We start from the raw sequence: 19,505 nt of genomic DNA, 5'->3' as shown, positions 1-19,505 counted from the left end.
CCTGTAACAGCTTATAAGCTACTCTTATGGACAATTTTGGGTACTGAACTTTGTCACCGTCCATGATCATGATCAATTTTAAGACTTGACATGCTGCATACATGATTTATATTTTTTAATTAATGTGAATTAAACTTTTGCGAAAACCAATCAATAAACACTTATTGCGATTTTTTTTACGAAAAATATGTAGAAGAATACGTATCGGCCTGAACTGAGGAAAAAAATAGTTTTTTATATATATTTTTGGAGGATATTTATTACAGCAAAAAGTAAAAAAAATATTAATTTTTTTCGAAATTGACGCTCTATTTTTGTTTATAGCGCAAAAACTAAAAACCGCAGAGGTGATCAAATACCACCAAAAGAAAGCTCTATTTGTGGGAAAAAAAGGACGCCAATTTTGTTTGGGAGCCATGTCGCACGACCGCGAAATTGTCAGTTAAAGCGACGCAGTGCCAAAAAGTCGCAAAAAGTACTCTGGTCTTTGACCAGCAATATGGTCCGGGGGTTAAGTGGTTAAATGACATGGTTGTGAACAAAACACAAGGCTCAATGAATAGGATTTCAACTTAAAATCTGAAAAACGCATAAGTGTGAATGGCCTGTCATGCTTACCCCAGGCTAATAACTGGTTATACCATTCAAATACATATGTGTGTTCACTATCTCATCTGCCAAAAGATTTGTAATTTTATTCAACCTGTCTTGTGATCTGGTCACCTCTGCCAAACGTCACAGCCAAATAAACGAATAATAATGCAAAACCAAGGCTTCCCAGAGCACTTTGGGCTATGGAACATGAGTTCTGTAAACAGAAAGCTATTTACCAAGGAAGCTAAGGAGAAACAAAATAACGTGTGGAAATGGGTTTAGAGGTTAGTAATAAAGTACATACACTGCATCCTTCTGTCCCTAAATCTGAAAAAATGCAAGCTTTTTTAATGTATGCATGCAGTACAAATCCAACCTGAATGCCTGGTGATCCTGCAAGTTCTATTAACAATACAGGGCTTTCCTTTTGCTGACCATGCTAATTATGGAAGCTAAATGCCATTATACAGGGCTGCCCCAGACATGTACGACATACACATCATCAGTCAGTCTCCCTGGAATCTCTATATGACAACTAAGCAGGGTCGTTTCCTCTGGGTAAATGTGAAATATTGTTTCAAAGATATGCTAAATTTACTAGTCCAGATTGCTCTTTACAGGAATAATACAATAAAAAAAAAAAAAAAAGAAACCTGCATAATTAAGGCATAAAGTGTTACTAAACCCAGGACCCTGAATTCACTATATCTGGTCTCCCACAGTACACACAACATGGAAATGCAATTATTTTAGTAAATATAAACTGCTAAATACCTTTTCTCATCAGCAGTTAGAGCAGTCTTGTGACTTCTGTCATTGTCTGGTTAAAGCTTGTAAGAAAAGTTTTCATTCTCCTCCGACTGTCCTACGAGTCTGAGGAGCTGAAGTTACACTCTGCAGAGCTCAGTGAGGAGAGTTTTGAGAGCTGATTGGAGGGAAGGGGCACACCCTCTGCACACAGAAGCAGAGCTGAGGCTGTCAATCAACAGGAGGTCCCTCCCCATCACCATTTTTCTCTTGGTGTCAGGAAAACTTGTCAGAAGTGACTCATGCCGATAGCAGAGGAATGAAGCAGCAAACAGAAATTACACTTAGTGCTCTTTTTGGAGACAAGTACACACTATAGAGGGATGTGCTTTGTTTATATTTCATGTCTGAAGTTTACAACCACTTTAAATATACAGGCAAATATACAGGCATTCAAGAATGTCAGCATATTACACAGCACACACCGGGTATCTCCCCAAAAGCCAAAGACAAAATATTAATTTTAAAGCCTTTTTTTTTTTTTATTATTATTATTATTATTATTATTATTATTATTATTATTATTATTATTATTATTATTATATTGGAGGGGGGGGATGTTAAAATCATTTAAATCCAGCACGGTTAATGTGTTTGTAAAACATCTGCACTGGGCTCAGGTGCCACTCGGTCTCCATGTATACGTTATCAAATACATGAGCATTCATTTGACCTACTGAGAATGTTTTGAGAATATTTCTGAGCTTTTTTTAAAGTGCATCTATGGTTGAAATGTAAAATTATATTCATTCCCCCTTGAATTTCAATTATTTCCAGCCTACTCCTATTAATCTGAATTATCTTGATTTTGTAAACTTACTTTGTGAAGATCCTCACACATTTACTTGAATTCGTTTATTTGAATTCTGTGACACATATTCACTATGTCCTGTGAGTAGATACTGCTGTGTCACACATTTCACAGAGCCTGCCTTCTGAACTACAGAGGTGCTGAGAGGAGGAGTTTCAGGAGGCGGGGTCAGTACAGGAATCAGTGCTGGCAGGCAGCACAGTACCATGGGATATGTAGTCCTAAGAAATTTAAAATAAACGGCAGAGGAAAAGCTGCAAAGCATGCAGGGAATCCAGGGAGGTGTGGAATGAGATGACCTATAGTCTGGCAGCACAACATGAAAGGAGATTTTTCAAATAAGCTTGTATTGAATTGTCAAAATAAATATTGTCTGTATTGTAATTCTGATGTTATACAATAAAAGCGTATGCTGTGACTATAGAACTCTTTTATATAATTCAGTTTCTACTTTTAAATAGAATACTACTCTTCTTCTTTTTTTTCATTCCTTGTTGCATTCCAGTTCTGTGGATTTCCTGCAACCTCTTTGCAACTACTTTGTGTCTACATGTATGCACTCCAGAGATAACTGCATGACATTTCTCAGGACAGGTTTGCTAATGGTGACAACAGAGGGCTTTGCCTCCACAATTTGTGTTAAAATGGCCAAATGCAGTCTCTACTGGAAGCCTTGGTGAAAACGCCAGGACACAATTGAAAGCTAGGGACCAAGCATTGTCACACCAATAGAAAGTTATGGTGCACCAATTACACATCTGTTGTATCAAATAAGGTGCTGATATTTCTTTAAACTCTCGCTGATCGCCTCACGCAACTCACACAGCTCTCCTGTATTGGATCTAGTACGTGAAACGGCACTTCCAGGTAGGGAGCACACTGGCTATGCTGTGATTAGTCACAGCACCATCAAATCAGCATGTGCTGATTGGATTGACCGCCGGCATCTGCTGATTGGCGAGGAGGAACACAGGACGGAGCTCTGTCAATGTAAACAATACAGAGCTCTGTCCTGTCAGAAGGGATGTGTTGATTTTTGTTTCCCTGCACAGCAAGGAATAAAAACCGGCACACCCCTTAGTGAAAGCACCTCACAGTACACACATACACACTGGTTAGGCACACATTTAAGCCTTTGATCATCCTAAATGTTTAACCCCTTCCCAGCCAGTGTCATTAGTACAGTGACAGTGCATATTTTTAGCACTGATCGCTGTATTAGTGTCACTGGTTCCCACAAAGTGTCAGTTGGTATCAGTGTCAGATTGCCTGCCATACTATTGCAGTCCTGTTACAACCTGCTGGATTCTGCCATTATTAATATAAAAAAAACAATGAAATAAAAATTCCAGTATATAGACACACACACCATAGTTTGTACACGCTATAACTTTCGTGCAAACCAATCACTATACGCTTATTGGGATTATTATTTTTTCTTTACCAAAAATATGTAGCAGAATACATATTGGCCTAAATTTATGAAGAATTTTTTTTTAAAACAAATTTGGATATGGTTTATAATAGAGAGTACATTTTTTTTAGTTTTTTTCCAAATTTTCGGTCTTTAATTTGTAGCAAAAAAACAAAAAAAGAAACCCAGTGGTGATCAAATACCATCAAAAGAAAGCTCTATTTGTGTGGGGGAGGGGGGGGGGGTATACATTAGCATGATCGTGCAATTGTCAATTAAAGGAGTTGTAAAGGAAAAAAAAAATTTGCCTAAAATTAATGTCTGCAAGGTAGACAGACAGAATAGTGTAATGATTCTGTTAAAAAACGAGTAAATACCTATTAAATTCCTTCATCTATATCACCTCCGGCGTTCTAGTTTCTATTCTCTCATTCACTTCCTGGTTTTCATCGTTCGTTCATGTAAGAACTACATTTCCCAGTATGCATTGCGGCACGCCCAGTAATTCACACCTCCTTGAAGTCTCCATTACGTAGAGAGCGTCCTGCCACACAGATGTAGTTCCCAGGAGGGGGTGAGCACGTCACTGACCACCGCAGTAAAGCCTCCCTTCACGGTGGTCAGTAAAATCAGACAAGCAGGAAGTGAACAGAACAGAGAAGAAATAGAGCAACTTCTGAGCAAAAACAAACAATGAGGAAGTGAAAAGAGGAATGTCTGCAGGTAAAGGATGCTTATTATGAAAAATTTTTTTTTCCTTTGCAACCCCTTTAAAGTAACGCAGTGCCAAAAAGCAATAAATGGCCTGGTCATGAAAGGGGGGGGGGGGGGGCTAAATGTAAACCCAAAATGTTTTTTTTTTTAATGTCACAATGTACAGTATAAGATTTCCTATCATCTCTGCCCAGTCTTGCTACAAAGAGTTAATCCAGCTCTGAGCAATCCTCTTTTATTGTTCAGTGAGATAAAACGGACTTACAGAGAAAAACCTTGGTCCGTTCCGCCCCCTTGCTGTGAATGACAGGTTATGTACATATCTCATGCACTAACCTGGAGACAGGCATTATTTTTTAATTCCCACCCCCACTCCTTTTCTGAAGTCATGTGGTTACTTTCCTGAAGAAGATTTTCACCTCTCCAGGTGAGCCCTATAGACAATCAGGGACGGTCGGATTACCAAGGTGCTGGCAATGCACGTAGCAGTAGCAATAGGAGGAAGGAGATGGACAGCCACACTCCGAAATAACTTTTCAAAAAAGTTGTCTTTTATTTTTCAAGCAGGAACATGCATAATCACCACAACCATAAACCAGGACAGCCAGTCCTGGTTTATGGTTGTGGTGATTATGCATGTTCCTGCTTGAAAAATAAAAGACAACTTTTTTGAAAAGTTATTTCGGAGTGTGGCTGTCCATCTCCTTCCTCCTATTGCTACTGGTTACTTTCCTGGATTTTGACTGGATGTTAGTGATCATAGCAGAATTCAGTGTAAGGAATACATAGAAAAAAATGCATGTTGACAAGGGGAGTGTAGAGGAGAGCTCCAGACAACAGATCCACCCACAGAATCTGCAGTTTTTCAGTTCTTATAACAGACAGAGGGGAGACATTTGACAGGTAAGGATACATGCAGGAGGCATGTATATCCTTATAGATCAGCACTATGGCAGTAGTTTAGAAAGGATAAGAGTGGCTTTACATCCACTTTAAGGCAACCCTGTCAAGTTACAAAATAATCAGACAAAAGGTCCTGTAACAATAGGCCTTTATATTTTTCATCTTCAATGCCTTGTGTCCCTTACCTTCCCTCTGTTCCAGCGATGAAGCCTCTGCATTCCAAATTCTGTAAGTATTGGATGCTTGTGTCCCTGCCCCACACTGTGGTTCTTCCCTACATGATGCCTATGTCACTGTAGGAAAGACAGAAATATAGGTCGCTGCAGACAGGAGAATAAAAGCTCTTTTATTGCAGGACCGATCATCATGATTATTTTTTTTAACACAACAGGATTGCTTTAAACAGACAAGTGAGAACATTCAGTGAGCTTCTAATGCTTTCCAGTAAACATGGCAAGTGTTCCATGCTCAGAATATTTATTCAATGTACCCTAATCTGGGTTCTGTGTATTCCCCTGCATAGAGGGTCAGTAGGAGGAAATTAGGGGTGGATTTCCTGGAGCTTGCGTTGTGTAACTTCCTCTCTCTGCCTCCTGCATCACCAATCACATACAAACTTTCAAAGCAAGCTGACTGGTGTCTGAGAAATACATCTTATTACGATCATTTTTTATTACATCAGACATTCTGTATGCAAAAGGCAGCAAGGAAGGAGTTCCAGCATTACCAACAGGGATGTTTCAGAATCACTAGGAGGGTGACCTGGTGCAGGACAGCAATGCCAGAACAAACTAGTCATACAGAGAAAATAGCCAGCCTGCTAACACGCCAAGCAGTGCAAAAATGCCCTGTGTCACCTGCCCTTGGGTATCCAATGGGCTCATGTTCAAATCCCAAAAAGGAAAAAAAAGGGTTACCAACACCTAGGACAATAAATAGCTCTTTCATTTATGCATGATCAGACATCGGCTGTCGGCTGATAAAAAAAAAAAAAAAAAAAACTGCTATTCAACATACAGCGGCAATGTTTCAAGAGGATCTGCAGTCTGCTCATATAATTTGTAATAAAAACATCTTTGCCATTCTGAAGCTTCCCTCCAACCACTTTGCATATTATTTTATTTATACTGCAAATCTGTACTTGAAAAAATATGCTGCAGAAATCTCCCTCCACTCCACTGAGTCTGGCTGCAACGATTTTAACTGTGGGCAGCTGAAGCTGCTGCCTGTTCACTTCATGGATTTACACAGAGGCACACCTCTAGCTCTGCCGCTCTCATTGGCCCTATTATGACTCATTCCCCTTCCCTTCCTGGCAAACTCTGATTTGAGAGAGAGAGAGAGAGAGAGCTGTGCATGATGTCATAAGCCTAGGCTTTTTAGGACAAGAAACAGGAAGTGGGCTGTAGAAGGTATTTACTGGCAGAAAAAGAAACAATTTTACCATCCAGAGTTAAAACAAGAGCAAAAGATTTAATAGATGGAAAGATGAACAAATTACTCAAGTTCCACTTAAAGCTCTTTTGAAAGCACAAAGTATCAGTTCAAACGAACAACTCCAACAGTTTAAAGTGGAGGTCCACCCAAAAAAATAAAAATTACACCAAAAATACTACAAAAAAAATAGAAAAAATACATATTTTTTTACTTACTAGAAATTGCGGTTGCTAGGCGGATCTTCCTAATCTGCCTCTTCCTAGTCCGCGGCTGGTTTTCATCCTCGTGTTGTCTTCTGGGGAATGGGGCGCGCTGCCTTCTGGGAACTGTGTGTATCCCAGAGAGCAGCCGCTCATTCATACACCGCCACGAGACTCGCGCATGCGCAGTAGGAAACGGGCAGTGAAGCCGCAAGGCTCCTCTGCTTGTTTCCCTTAGTGAGGATGGTGGCACCGGGATCTGCCACGATCGAGGGATTGGCCTTGGGGGGCTGACATCACGGGCGCCTAGGACAGGTAAGTGTCCTTATTAAAAGTCAGCAGCTACAGTGTTTGTAGCTGTTGACTTAAAAAAAAAAAAAAAACGTGGGTGGAACCCCGCTTTTAAATATAACCCACAAATCTTCCCCTTTCTTGTATAGAATTGGATAGTTTGTAGTCCAACCACTTTCATATCATCAGTTCCTATGACAAGACTCAGGTTACAAGCCAAGGGTGGAGCTTTAGCCTGAAAAGGGGTGGAGCCACAGTTATGCAAGTTGATTTTGATGGGGATTGGGGGGTACCCCTTTCCAGTAGGGATGTCATATAGGGAGGGATCAGGTATGGTGCTTTTGTATGTGGTGATTGCAGCTTGACTTTAGCAGGCCATAGATGGGTGGAATTTTGAACGAAAATTCTTAGGAAAAAAATGTTCTAAGAAAGTTTATTTTTCTGATCATTAGCGGGTCAAATTGATGTTCATTTTCAAACAAAGTGACAGTAAAATTAGAAGGAGAATGGAAATGTTTTCTTGAATGAACAAGTTTCTAAAAGTGTATGTGGTTTTCATTCAGTAAAGTCCAATTTATAATCAAATGCTAGAAGCAAACAAAATCTTTGGAATGACATTCGAATGTTCTGAGAATTTTCATAAGTATTTTCCTAAGACACTTGTAGGTAGATTCAGGTAGAATGGAATAAAGTTACGGCGGCGTAGCTTAGCGTGTTTAGGCTACGCCGCCGTAAGTTATCTAGGCAAGTAATGTTTCTCAATGTACTTGCCTGCTAATATACGGCGGCGTAGCCTAAAGCGGGCGGGCGTCGAATTCAAATCTGTGTTAGGGGGGCGTATTTAATGGTAATAAAACTTGACCTTATGTTTTTGAAGTTTTTTTGTTACTGCGCCGGGCGCCTACATTTCCCAGTGTGCATTGCGGCTAAGTACGCCGCACGGGCCTATTGATTTTGTCGTGGACGTAAACAACGTAAATCTCGATTCACGGACGACTTACGCAAACAACGTAAAAAATTTGAATTTTGACGCGGGAACGGCGGCCATACTTGACATTACTATTCCACTAGGGCCTAGCTCTAACTTTACGCGGCCTATCTCTTACGTAAACGGCGTAAAAGTACTGCGTCGGCCGGGCGTACGTTCGTGAATTGGCGTATCTCCTCATTTACATAATCTACGCCGACCACAATGGAAGCGCCACCTAGCGGCCATCCAAAATATTGCAATCTAAGATAGGAGGGCGCAAGCCGACGTATCTTAGATATGTTTAAGCGTATCTCTGTTTGAGCATACGCTTAAACATAAGTCGGCGTAGATTCTGAGTTAGGTCGACTTATCTACTGATAAGTCGGCCTAACTCTACCTGAATCTACCTATAAGAATTTTCATTTGAAATTCTATCCATCTATGGCCAGCCTTTGTCAGGGTTATTTCCTTTCTCATGAAGACATCGTAGGAGGGATGGGTCCGTTATTAGGAAGGTTCCCATTGGGTGACATAGCAAGTTTCCATCAGTATAGTATAGGTTCTGTATGTCAGTGTATTACTGTACATGTCATTTCTTGGTGCAGTTCCCCCGATCAGGTCTAGTGGTATGTTGATTGCTGATTGGTCCTTTTTATTCCCCAATGTCATGTTGTGATTGATTGTGGGTTCTATTTAAATGGTTCGGTTTGTTTATTTGGGTTAAGAATTTGTGCTTTTAAAAAAAAAAAAAAAAGGATGTTGAAAGTTCAAAATATTGCTGATATAAACTGAATAGCTGAGCTGTTATCTGATGATGCATAAATCAACCCTATTTTTTGTATGCCGATGCAGTTTTTTTTTTCTTGATATTTGGCTATTCTCCCCTTTATGCATCTCAAGTTCTACTGTCCAACAATAACTTTTTGGCATGTTCAAACATAAGGCTTTATATCGGTAATCACAAAATAACACCAAAACTCATATACTCTCTCTCTCTCTCTCTCTCTCGTCTTTTTGGGGATGCCTCTACCAGCTTTGCACATTTAGGGAGTGACATTTTTGCCCATTTTCTTTGCAAAATACCTCAAGTTCTGTCACATTAGATGGAAAGCGTCTGTGAAACAGCATTTTTCAAATCTTGCCACAGATTCTCAATTAGATTTAGGTCTGGACTTTGGCTGGGCCATTCTAGCACATGAATATTTTATTGAAACCATTCCATTGTAGCTCTGGCTGTATTTTTAGGGTCGTTGTCCTGCTTGAAGGTGAACCTCATCCCCAGTCTCAAGTCTTTTGCACACTCTAAGAGCCCTTTAACACTGACAGCACAGGGGCGTTTTAGAGATGCTTTACGGCCGCTAAACTTGGAGAAAATATGGACAGCCGAACACCAGAAAAACCTTAAAAAGGTGGCCTTTAATGGTAAAAGGAAAAAAGGCACTACAAAGCACAGCAAGCAGTGGGGTATATAGCTGACGTGTTTCGCACTAGGGTTCAGTGCTTAGTCATAGCTTTACGGCTGCTAGCGGGGATTAAATGTGCAGGAGAGTCAGGACGCTCTTTTCATGATCTGCAACGTAGAGAACGTCCTGACTCTCCTGTAGTCCAAGGGAGGGGCGAGCACGACACTCCACACCATGGAGAAAGCCTTGCATTACTGTGTGGATTTATAGACAGAAGAACAGGAAGTGAGGATTTCTCAAAAGAAAAAAGGACATTTAAAAGCAAAATGGAAGGATGAAGTAAGTGAAGGAGGACTGCACTAAGGTAAAGGGAGCTATTTAGGAAAAAAAAATTTCCTTTACAACCCCTTTAATATGTTAGAGTACAACTTACAAATAACTGTATAGGCATATAAGGGCCTACCTGAACACTGTTCAGATTACACCAATCTGACATAATATTATGACCATGAGTAATATTGAGTAGGTTCCTGCTTTGCTGACAAAACAGCCCTGATCCATTGAGGCATCAACTCAACTAGACCTCCAAAAGGTATGCTGTGGTATCTGGGGCCAGGCTGTCATAGCAGATCCTTTAAAGGAGTTGTAAAGAAAAAAAAATGTTCACCTTAATGCAATCTATGCATTAAGGTGAAAAAACATCTGATGATGCCGCCCCCAGCCCCCGTTTTACTTACCTGACTCCTCGAAAGTCCCGCGCTCGGTCCCGAGATCCTCTTCGCCTCTCAACCTGGCCGCTGATTGGCTAGAGCGGATTGATTGAGAGCAGCGCAGCCATTGGCTGGCGCTGCTGTCAATCACATCCAGTGACGCAGCGGGCCGAGTGATACAGCGAGCGGCTATGGCCGCTCGCTGCATCACAGGAGCGTGCCCGCAAGGACTCATCACCATGCGAGCTCTCTCGCATGACTGTGGTGAGTTCTTGCAGGGAGGACCAGAGACAGCCGCCGAGGGACCCCAGAAGACGTGGATCGGGACCACTCTGTGCAAAACGAACTGCACAGTGGAGGTAAGTATAACATGTTTGTTATTTTAAAGAAAACATTTTTTTTCCTATTGTAACCCTTTAAGCCTCCTCCAACTTGCCTTCTTCCCATAATGCATACTGGTTCCATCTTCTCCCCAGTGGCGCACATGCACCCAGCTATCCACATGATAAAAAGTGATTCATCAGACCAGGCCACCTTCTTCCATTACTCCGTGGTCCAGTTCTGATGCTTACATGCCCATTGTATGTGCTTTTAGCTGTGGACACAGATCAGCATGGGCACCCTGACTGGTTTGCAGTTACGCAGTCCCATATGCAACAAAATGTGATGCACTGTGTGCTCCGATACCTTTCTATCAGAACTGGCAATAACTTTTTCAGCAATTTAAGCTACAGTAGCTCCTCTATTAGATCAAACTACATAAGCCAGCCTTTGCTCCCTACATGCTTCAATGAGCCCTTGTCACCATTACCCCATCACTGGTTGGCCAATTTTCCTTCCTTGGACCACTTTTGGTAGGTGGTGACCACTGCAGACGGGGGACATCCCACAAGAGCTGCAGTTTTGGAGTTGCTCCGATGCCTGCCCATTTTTTCTGCTTTGAACACATCAACTTCAAGGACAAAATGTTCACTTGCTGCCTAATATATCCCACCCACTTTCAGGTACCATTGTCATGAGATAATCAATGTTCCTCACGTTACCTTTCAGTGGCCATAATGCTATGGCCGATTGGTGTACATCCAGTTATCTAGGTATTCCATTACATTACAAAGATATTGGTAAATGATGCTGAACTACCAGTTTGAATCTACAGAAGATCTAGTGTAGAAGCTTGATGGACAGTTACCTACTTTTCTGGCCTAAGCAAACCATGCATAGACTGAATAAAATAGTTAGAAATGATTCATCGGGTCACATCCAATGACAGTTATTTAGGCACTGATGGTTGCCACTGTGCCCCCAAAAATTAATGACATTTTCATTTTTACAATTTTGACATTGCTGACAACAGTAAAGATGGTTACACATTATAAAATGTTCTTGTTCAATTTCCTTTAGATTTATCTAGATTTCAACTATGTAGTGCCAGGGTCTGCCTAATTGCATACAAATTGAAAGTGTTTAGGTTTGACCTCATATTATATGATTTTAGTAAATCTACAAGAAAATTGGATAATGTATAGCCAGCTTAAGTAACAACTTGCAACCTGCAACATTATAAAAGCACAATATCACATTAAAAATTACATATGTTTTTTAGCCCTATCAAAATACCTTTTGATCTAGTGTTATCCTGAACCTTTCAAATGTGTGTCCCTTTATTTGAGAAGTTGTTGTATAGCAGAAACTATGGGAAGCCAGTAGGTCAGTTTAAAAAAAAAAAAACTATTGTGAAAACTGAGATTTTTAGAAATGTGTGACAGGCAATGACTTGTTCAAGGTCATAGCTGACACACAGATAAAACTGTATAAAACACAAGCAGAACTTCTACACCCCCAACACTAACCTTGTAGAAAATCTGGAATGCTTCAATATGTATATAAGGCATACAAGGCCTTTGTGATCTACATTGGCAAGGGTTGGCGGAAAAGCCCAGCACTACTTGTTGGATATAATATCAGGAAAACATAGCACAAAGAATGCATACTGCATGCATACTGTTATGTAATGCTTACTGCATACATAATGATACCCTATATATTCTTGTTTCATTGTGTCTCTGCACTACTTGTTACAGTTTTGTCCAATTTATTCGAGTGATTACCTTAACAAAATTATTAATGACAAGGCAGGCAGAAAGTGTTTTGACTGAGTTGCTACAAAATGATAAAATGTCCCAGCTGTGTATAAATAGAACATATGCAGGGGGTGGCTAATTAATACACATTAATAATCACTTAATAAGAGGACATTGCTATCCAGATATAAAATCCACAATGTTTGACGGCAATGGGAAACACACCATGTGGAAGGCACTAGGATTTGAAACAATGCCAGCTGTCATTCCTTTTAACAAAACAATGACTAACATGACTGGCTTCTGTTCTATACCTGGAACATTCCACCAATGTTTATTGAAGATGAAGTTGTGGCATTAAAAGCTTGACATTAGCAGGGTGACCCTTGCCCCGCACTGACCTTAATGGTAATCCTTTAGTTTGTGAATGAGGCCTGTAACATTGTTGCACTACTGGCTACACTATGGGCCCTTTTCAGTTTTTTATAACTTCTACAAATGAATATTGATATTCATGTTTAAGTAAAACAAATGGCGTGCTCCTAAAACTTGCTATTGACTGCAAGTTAGCACATTCCAGCAATAGGGGCACGTAATACGTCTTGGAGATGGCAAAGACAAAGGATACTCAACAGGAAACCTCTGGGGGTCATTTTAGACTTGACCATCTTCAGCTTCAGAAGCTGCCAAGTACTTTAAATGAAATCAGCAAGGATCAGCCTCTTCCAATACTCTATTCAGGACAAGATTCTAAACAACACACAATGACATACTGCAGAAGACCCCCCCTCCCTCCCCTTCCATTCGCCACAACTGCCACCTTTACAAGGTAAACAGCTGGATGGATCCCTCCAAAACAAGCACACAATCAGAACAGAGAAACCATTTGCTAACCTTTCAGATTTCTGGGATGGATCTGTTTTGTCCGAGGCATGATCCTCCTCCTCCTGGAGCCTGGTTTTCCTTCTCAAAAATGGAGAGTAGTGCTCGCAGAGAGAAGCCTCCATATACCCGCCAAGTGCATCAGTTAATCCAGCAGCTGAACAAGGGAAGGAAAAAAACAACATGAGGGAAGATAGGACTAAAAGGAGGAAGCTTGGATGCACTGGCCTGGGACTACACTCCCCTCCCACACCCCCTGAAATATACAGCACTGCATCTGATTAGTAAAAATAATACCGAATGGAAAGTCATAGAGCAGTGCTAGAATAAAAATGAAATAAAATGAAATAGGGGCTCTAAAGAATGCTAGATCAGCCTTTACACATACATAAACACACACACACACACACACACAGGACACACACCTCCTTCAGGGCATTGCAAAACAAAACAGCATCTTTCTGCACATGAAGATCTCGCTGGCTGCTCGCCTCTGGATCATTCATGGTTTTATGAATCACATGCGATGTGCACAGCCCACCAATGTGCCTGCTTTACAAATCGGGATGCCTAGTCGTCCTATTGCAACACTGCAAGCAAGTATACTGGGGAGGGAAAAAGAGAGGGAGGGAGAAAGAGAGAGAGAGAGAGAACAAAAAAAAGAGAGAGAGAGAGAGGAGGAGGGAAGGGGGTAGGGAGACAAGGGGGTGACAGAAGAGAGAGAGATAACACTTGCTAGCCTGTGAATGAAAGCTCCCATGCAGCTACTGAAAAGGCATCATATGTATAAAGCACACAGAGAAGAGATCCTTCCAGCAGCAGAAAAATTATTGCTGCTAAAGGGGAGGGAGCCAATTAGATCATCATTACAACACTGAAATGTGACTTTCACGGTGCTTGGCTTTTTCATTTATTACGCTGTCCATTTAGTTTAGTTTTTTTTTTCCAGTAACCGAACTTCAGTATTAAAACGATGAGTCTTGTTATGACATGATGGATGGTGCAGAAAGGTCTTACAAAAGCATAAAAATATAGACATCAGACAAGAAAAGCAATAGGCAGACAAGGAGATATCCTACCTATACCAGAAACAGCAAAACATATCATTAAACAAGAATTTAGAGCATACAGGTATTACATAAGGGGTACCCAGGGGTTAACAACGCCCCATCTCTCTGAAGGATGGGAATGTTAGAGCAGAGGAAAGGCAGGGTGCCATGAGTGCAGTCTGGCAGCATGAGGGGGGGGGGAGAAGGAGGGGGGGGTAGGAGGGGGGGAAGAAGGGGGAGAATGGGGGGACCTTTTATAATGCTGTGGATGGCTAAACCGGGACAGCGATCGAGCAGATCTTATGCACTTGACTGTTGGAAAACAACAAGAGGTGATACAGGATGTCTGAATAATGTGCAGCAAAAGGGGAAGGAACTAGCAGAGAGAAAAAATATGAATGAAACTGGGAGGAGGAGCTTGGGGAAACCCCTATGCAACATAGAGCGCCTTACAGGAACCCAAGAGGATTAGAGCTGTGGGGAGAGACTCTCCGCTACATGCTGCAAGCCAGGGCCTCTTGGTCATACAAACGCTGGAGATGTTAACTCTTGCAGACAAAACGAAGGAAGCAACACTAAAGCCTCCCACTTTCCTCTGCAGATTACACAGAGGTTTAAGGCTGATGAAGCCACACAGTGAGGAGAGGTATAAAGTGATGCTTGTGCTCCGACTTGTGCAAAAAGGGAAAACAAGGAACCTTTTATTTGGATGCAGCATCTGTTTATTGTAAACAATGTATCAAAACAAGGTTCTAAAATATTTAATTTCTCAATAAATCACTTAGCATAGATTAATTAGCATAATGCCATGATTCTCCAATGTTATTAAAGGCAATAAACATTTAATGCAATGCATTAAAAAACACAAAGTGTAAACATAACATGAACAAGACCGAATAATCAACAGAATGTCAAGAATACGAACGCTACAGATCTCTTGCATCCCACCACATTGTGCATATATCCCAAAGGTCCCTTATTTAAAGGGACTGTCCCTCATTTGGAACCAAATCACTCTGTCCCTCTTCAAGGCTCCGTTTACACCAGGGGTCTCCAAACTATGGCCCTCCAGTTGTTCAGGAACTACAATTCCCATCATGTCTGTGAAGGTCAGTTTTACAATGCCTCTTGGGATGAGTAGTTCCGCAACAACTGGAGGGCCGTAGTTTGGAGATCCCTGGTTTACACCATGGCGTTCCGGATCGCGGATGAAATCACCACAATTCCGAATCGCCGCAAAACACGGAAAGCACTCGCAATCCCCGTTACTTTCAAAAGGCACCTAAATAGCGGCTCGATTTTGCTGCAATTGTCGCAGCCGATGAATCACGGTAAAATCATGCAAACAGAATCGCGGGACGCCTTGGGCGACAGGCACCTGCGATTCTATTTTCGCCATTTTACTGCGATTCGTCTGGCGACAATCGCAGCATAATTGCGCCACGATTTGGATGTCATTGAACTTAAAGCGGAGGTTCACCCATAGCTTACACATTTTCCCCTTAGCTTCATGCTCGTTTTGTCTAGGGGAATCGGCTAGATGTTTTAAAATATGATCCGTACTTACCCGTTTACGAGATGCATCCTCTCCGTCGCTTCCGGGTATGGGCTGCGGGACTGGGCGTTCCTTCTTGATTGACAGTCTTCCGAGAGGCTTCCGACGGTCGCATCCATCGCGTCACGATTTTCCGAAAGAAGCCGAACGTCGGTGCGCAGGCGCAGTATAGAGCCGCACCGACGTTCGGCTTCTTTCGGCTACGAGTGACGCGATGGATGCGACCGTCGGAAGCCTCTCGGAAGACTGTCAATCAAGAAGGAACGCCCGCTCCCGAAGACTCATACCTGGAAGCGAAGGAGAAGATGCATCTCGAAAACGGGTAAGTACGGATCATATTTTAAAACAAATAGCCGATTCCCCTAGACAAAACGAGCAGGAATCTAAGGGGAAAGGGGAAAAAATAAACGAATTGGGTGAACTCCCGCTTTAATCTGTCTGGCCTGTGTTTTGTGGTCTTCCCCAGTAGGGGCAGTATTGCTTTAGGTCCCCTCTCTACACATTGGTTTCCTGTTCACATCTACAATCTGCGACATCTGCAAAGTGGGTGAAGTCATCAGAGACTTTATAAGACTGTGTCTTTGTTTTAACATAACAAGGAATTTATACATACACATGACTGGAATAAATACAATTGATACCCTGCGACCCCCGATGAAGGAGATGATAACAACTCTGAAACGCGTCAGCTGAAGGATATCAACCTGTATTGTACTTTTGTTATGATGCATTTCCAGTTGTTTAGGTCATGTGTACTCCATGTTTTTAATTGTATCATTATTTACTTAAAGGGTCACTAGAGCAGTATTGGTTTGAAAACGAAACTAAAATCTCCCAGTACTGTGGTGATCAGGAAACAGACAACCAGGAAGTGTCCAGAACAGAGGAGAATTACAGCAACATCAGAGCAAAAACGAACAATGAGGACATGAAACCAGGACCGTAGTAAGGTAAAGGAAGCTATTTAGCTAAAAAAACAAAAAAAAATCCTTTAGTGACCCTTTAATACATTTTAATTACTCTATTGTATTACTATTGAGTGCCTTCAAAGTCCCTCCCCCAGTGCATTGCACCCACGATCCGGAACACTATGGTGTGAATTGAAGCCTAACCTTAGCTGCCAGAGCCATTTTTGCATTTTTTGCACACTTTTAAAAAATAATTTTAGGCTTGAAGATTACATAAAACCCCCAAACATTATATATTTTCTGTAAGCAGACACCGTAGAGAATAAAATAGTGGCAGTTTCATTTTTTTATGTCAGAATTTTAGAGCAAATGCAAGAAATTACTCAAATTGTTTATAAATTATAAAAGAAGAGGTTGCACCAAGTAAATAGATACTGAACATGTCAAATCCTAACGTGTGTGCCTGTGGAATGGCGACAAACTTCCGTACCCTATACTTTCTTTAGCACCCTATAGGTCATACGTTTAGTGTTATGGAGGAGGTCTTGTGCTAGAATTATTGCTCTCATACCGGTGTGCGTGGCGATATGTGACATGTGTGTCGCAATCAATATTTTCACATGTAGGTGCCCCGACACGTGCGTTTACGTTCGTACATGCGAATATGTGGGGGTTGGGAGCCTTAAAGTGGATGTAAACCCCCCAAAGTATGGGCCGGTAGGAGGGCACACCCACATGTACCCCAAACCCAAAAGCAAGCTGGCGACATACAGGTGCGTTGTCCAGCCTGCCCCCCATTCTAAAAACTACCGTGGGGGCAGTTGACAAATAGTTAAAGTGGAGTTCCACCCATAAATATAACATTACATCAGTAGTTTTAAAAAAATGTCATTAGTCCTTTAAGAAAAAAAAATGTTTTTTTAGATGCCTTCAAAGTGTTGTTGCTAGGCAGAATAGTTAATCTTCCCACTTCCTGCACCTAGGTGCTTAAGCTTCCTAACCTACACCGCACAGACTCCTGGGAATGTAGTGGGTGTAACTTTCCAGGAGTCTGTGCACTTCCCAGTCTCGAAGAACCATGTGACTTGGACAGTACAGGTGCTGAAACCTGATCTGAAACCTATTACACTGCTTGTAAAGGCTGAAATCCAGGAAGTCATACAGTCTGGCTTCAAGATGCCCACACTTAAGATGGCACCAGGCAATTTCTATTTTATAAAGTGTCTAAATGCTGTAACAACCTAACAAAACCGACCTTAGTTTACAGACTAACTTTACTAGAATACATTAAGCTTGTGTATTACAGGGGTATTTATATTTAAAAAGTGAAATTGTGGCCGGAACTCCGCTTTAATGAATGTACATTAACAAGTGTTATGTTGTATATTAAAAGGCAGCTCATTCATTTGAATAGAATCCAAAATAGAATCTGCATTATTTTTTCCGATGCAGTGCAATGGAGTGCATTACACTTTGCGTTATGGTATGCTTTAGTGCGGGTGCATTAGCGTTGGTTAATTGTATTAGTGTGCCATTCAAAATCAATGGCACCACATTACATGCATTGTATTAATGTATTATACAATTTTCATTTACTGTGCACAACAGAACACATTAAATAATCCTGAATGTCCCTCCATTAGGTCATATGTACAGGCCCTTAAAAAACATGAACTTCATCCAACCTTCAGATTTTTAGACTGGTTATTTTTCAAAGTTTAAATGATATTGTTTGGTGCTTTAAAGCTTGATGGTGTAGTATGGTAGGCGTGTTCTGTGGTTAAATAAAGAGGACGGCGCTGGATCCCTGGACAGGTATTTAGGCTCTGTTCACATCTTGGCATATGGGAGGGGGGCCAGAATCGCGGTAAAATCACGCAAATAGAATCGCAGGACACACATCACGCAAAAGAAGCTCATGTACTTCTTTTGGGCGACAGGTGTCCTGTGATTCTGTTCAAACGATTTTACCACGATTGTCACCCCAAAAATACATGGGGAAATTATGCCACATTTGGGAGTTTGGGGATCCGCTTACATCCAATCCGCTGACATCCATTTTTTAAACCCCCCCTTTTTTCCCCCTCTTTAAACACACTGGGCCAGATTCACGTAGGAGGGCGTAACTTTGTGCGGGCGTAGCGTATCTATTTACGTTACGCCTCCGCAACTTAGACGGGCAAGTGCAGTATTCACAAAGAACTTGCTCCGTAAGTTGCGGCGGCGTAGCGTAAATGGGCCGGCGTAAGCCCGCGTAATTCAAATGTGGAAGAGGTGGGCGTGTTGTATGTAAATCAATCGTGACCCCCACGTAAATTACGCGCCTAACGAACCGCGCATGCGCGCGCATGCTCAGTATCACGTCGAATTTACGCCCTAAGATACACCAGGCCCAATGCCTGTGACGTGAACGTAACCTACGCACAGTCCCATTTACGTACGACTTACATAAACAACGTAAAAAGATACGCTTGCCGACGTCCATACTTTGCAATGGCTGCGCCTCATATAGCAGGGGTAACTTTACGCCGGACGTATCTGCCCGTATCTGTTAATGATAACATCAGGGAGGATTTGATTTAAATCACTAGTAAAAAGGCTTTAATGGGACAGCTGGTGATGCGGCAGTGACACAACAAGGTAAGGGACGTGGTGGCAGCAGGTGAAAGGATGCCCGCTAACGTGCGCTGCCATGATGGATCTAAAATGACAGGTGCTCTTTAGACCCCTTTCACACAGGGGCATTTTTCGGGGCGTTTTTCAGGCGCTTTGGCGT

At 41.6% G+C, this 19,505-nt stretch overlaps 1 protein-coding gene across 2 annotated transcripts in view; it reads right to left on the bottom strand.

The window, feature by feature from the left end:
• The window catches only part of HIVEP1 (HIVEP zinc finger 1), a 246,496-nt gene that overhangs the window by 178,370 nt on the left and 48,621 nt on the right, over positions 1-19,505 (bottom strand). Inside the window, exons 1-2 of one of the 2 annotated variants that reach the window (XM_040353729.1) lie at positions 13,643-13,849; positions 13,230-13,374 (exon numbers count right to left, since the gene is read on the bottom strand). In XM_040353729.1, the coding sequence (XP_040209663.1) occupies positions 13,230-13,269 (40 nt within the window). In that variant the 5' untranslated portion in view covers positions 13,270-13,374; positions 13,643-13,849. Of the gene's footprint in view, positions 1-13,229; positions 13,375-13,642; positions 13,850-19,505 lie in introns of those variants that run through there. The other variant, XM_040353728.1, reaches the window with a different exon arrangement.

The sequence above is a fragment of the Rana temporaria genome, chromosome 5 (genome assembly GCF_905171775.1).
Source record: "Rana temporaria chromosome 5, aRanTem1.1, whole genome shotgun sequence".
In the NCBI taxonomy this organism is placed as follows: domain Eukaryota; kingdom Metazoa; phylum Chordata; class Amphibia; order Anura; family Ranidae; genus Rana; species Rana temporaria.
This window is presented reverse-complemented; position numbering and strand designations above follow the sequence as displayed.